Genomic DNA, 2,478 nt, shown 5'->3' on the forward strand with positions numbered 1-2,478 from the left:
ATCTCCTTTTTTATTCATTTGTTACAGCATCATTAAAGTTTACGATTCATTAGAGAAAGTATAAAATGCCTATCAGTGCCTGGATTTAAGTATAAACAGTTGCAAGTTGTCCAGCACCAGTTTGACCATTACAAAAAAATAATCATTTTTTTTTATAGTAACAACAGGTCAGAGAAAGAAAAGCAGGCCAGGGAATAAGCATAAGATGTGATCGGAGGTTCAAGATCTGGTACCATTTCTTTGAGATTGAGAAAATGAAGAAGTGCGATCTCTGTGACTCTCCAGCCAATATTTACTGCGACTCTGATCAGGCTAGCCTTTGTTGGAACTGTGATGCTCAGGTTCATGGTGCAAACTTCCTGGTGGCTAAGCATTCCAGAACCCTTCTTTGCCATGTTTGTCAGTCTTTTACGCCCTGGAATGGCTCCGGCCCCAAGCTTGGTCCTACCATTTCTGCCTGTGAAAGTTGCGTCAATAGCAATGCTCAAAACGAGGCAGGAAATGAAGGAAACGACCGTGATAATGATCATGGCGATGCTGGTGGTGGTGGTGGTGATGATGATCGACCCCATAGAGAAGCTAACACTGAGGAAGATGACGATGACGATGATCACGATGATGACGACGACGATGACGACGATCATGGTCATAGGGATGAGGATCAAGGAGGTGTTTATGAAGACGATGAAGAAAATCAAGTAGTCCCATTATCTTCTACGCCGCCTCCCCCAGCCTCAAGTTCTGCCACGAGAAGAGGGCTTTCCTGATACAAGAACCCCATTTTCATGGGAGAGTACCAGTTAGAATGCAGAGTTTTAAAAGTATGTGTGTATATATATATATATATATCTTCTCTTCTCTTCTTAAGATTTGTTTCCTTGTTTCGGTTATTTTGTTCTAGTTTATACATGATTTCTTGTTCCTTTTCCTGAGCTTTTCTTTTTGCAGATAATATTAATCTCTGGACAGATGCAGTATTCAAAAGTAGAATGATCAAAGGATGCCGGTTCTCTCAGCTAAGCCTTAGAATCGCAAAAGAACTGTGACAAAGCAGATTTGGGAATGCTGAAGCAAGGAAAGACAAAGAGGAGGAGGGTTCCTGAAGATATAAAAGCATGGTTGCCAAGACTGGATGTTTCATTTCTTGATGGCTTTTTTTACCTGCCTCGTCTAGCCCTTCAACCTGATTTCAGGTAAATTTCTATTTTTCTTTTTCGTTTTCATTTATTTTCAAATAATGATTGAGGTCTTGGAAGTTCTCTTATTATGCTCAGTATAATGTTAACTGGGGTTGGGTCATACAAGTATTTACTCATTCATTTGGTCTATGGATTGTAATGTGTTGAACAGAGCAGTTTTTGGTTTTCTTTGCTTCTTTCTGTAGCTTAATTTTCAAAAGAGAAATGTCATGTATAAGTTCTAAATAGACAAGTCTTATACAAGTTTTTTGTAAAAAAATAGGTCTCACTAATAAAAAATAGTTTTTTTTACACTGTTTTTAGGTGGAATCCACTTTTTTATAAATACTTGTATGAAACTTGTCTATTTAGAACTTGTACAAATCATTTATCTTTTCAAAATGTTATCACTATAACAGAAATATTATTATTATTTTTTTTTTTTTTTTCTGGGCCACTAGACAAATTTGTCGGCATCATACTTCTTGGAGTGTAAATCTTATCATATTAAAAAATAATTATTTTTTTATGTGAGTCTCGTATTTATTCATTTTTTTCAAAATGATTGTATGATGCTTGTACACTTAACTATTATTTCTTTAATTCATTTCCCTCAATTTGTGCAGGCAACCTTTACTCCCTTCAATTGAGTCAATGACCCACACATACCAGATAACAAAACTCAAAACTCTATAAGGAGGGTATATTAGAGTTTTGTTGTTCCACTGCTTTTTCAAAATCATTTGGCAGAGAATAAGCAGAGTCTGCACAGATGGGTGCAGGCATATTGTTTTCACCTTTTTACATGTAAAAAGTGAAAGAGTTTTAATTGGAAATTAGGCTATTGGGTTTTTCTTTTTAATTTTCCAAGGATTTAAACTAGTGATTCACTGTGCAGACGAAGTGTATGGCATGAAGGGAAGTTCATCATACTAGGGTTGAAATTTTAGTTATTTCTAAGAAAACACTTGGTGATCTTGTATTGGAGGGTATGGTGTCTTAAACAAATGTATTGGAATTGTAGTTTTAAATAAGATCGTTGCTGAGTTTTAGCAAATATCTCTTTTAAGTTTGTGTCAATGCTCAATTGAGATAAAACAGACTCATAAAGTAAACCCTACAACATAAAAAGAAATACTTTAGCTACAAAGTAATTATACTAAAGTAAATCTACAAACTGATATGGCTTGATGCAATACGTCAAATTGTAAAGTTACTTTTAGTGTAAAGTAGATATACCAAATCATGTGAAATCATGTCAATTTATAAGTTTACTTTTATATAATCTCTTTATGTCTAT

General features: G+C 34.9%; 1 protein-coding gene across 1 annotated transcript; it reads left to right on the forward strand.

Moving 5' to 3' along the window:
* Nucleotides 1–87: 87 nt before the first annotated feature.
* LOC108984240 (zinc finger protein HD1-like) lies at nucleotides 88–2,233 on the forward strand. The gene is made up of 3 exons (XM_018956133.2): nucleotides 88–821; nucleotides 949–1,193; nucleotides 1,805–2,233. The coding sequence occupies exon 1, from the start codon at nucleotides 255–257 to the stop codon at nucleotides 765–767; it is 513 nt and encodes a 170-aa protein (XP_018811678.1). The 5' UTR covers nucleotides 88–254; the 3' UTR covers nucleotides 768–821; nucleotides 949–1,193; nucleotides 1,805–2,233.
* Nucleotides 2,234–2,478: the final 245 nt, after the last annotated feature.

Source organism: Juglans regia, unplaced genomic scaffold (assembly GCF_001411555.2).
Source record: "Juglans regia cultivar Chandler unplaced genomic scaffold, Walnut 2.0 Scaffold_15, whole genome shotgun sequence".
NCBI classification, from domain to species: Eukaryota; Viridiplantae; Streptophyta; class Magnoliopsida; order Fagales; family Juglandaceae; genus Juglans; species Juglans regia.

What these genes read in the sequence shown, in the direction of transcription:
- LOC108984240 (XM_018956133.2), top strand. Translation starts at nt 255, where the DNA reads ATGAAGAAGTGCGATCTCTGTGACTCTCCAGCCAATATTTACTGCGAC.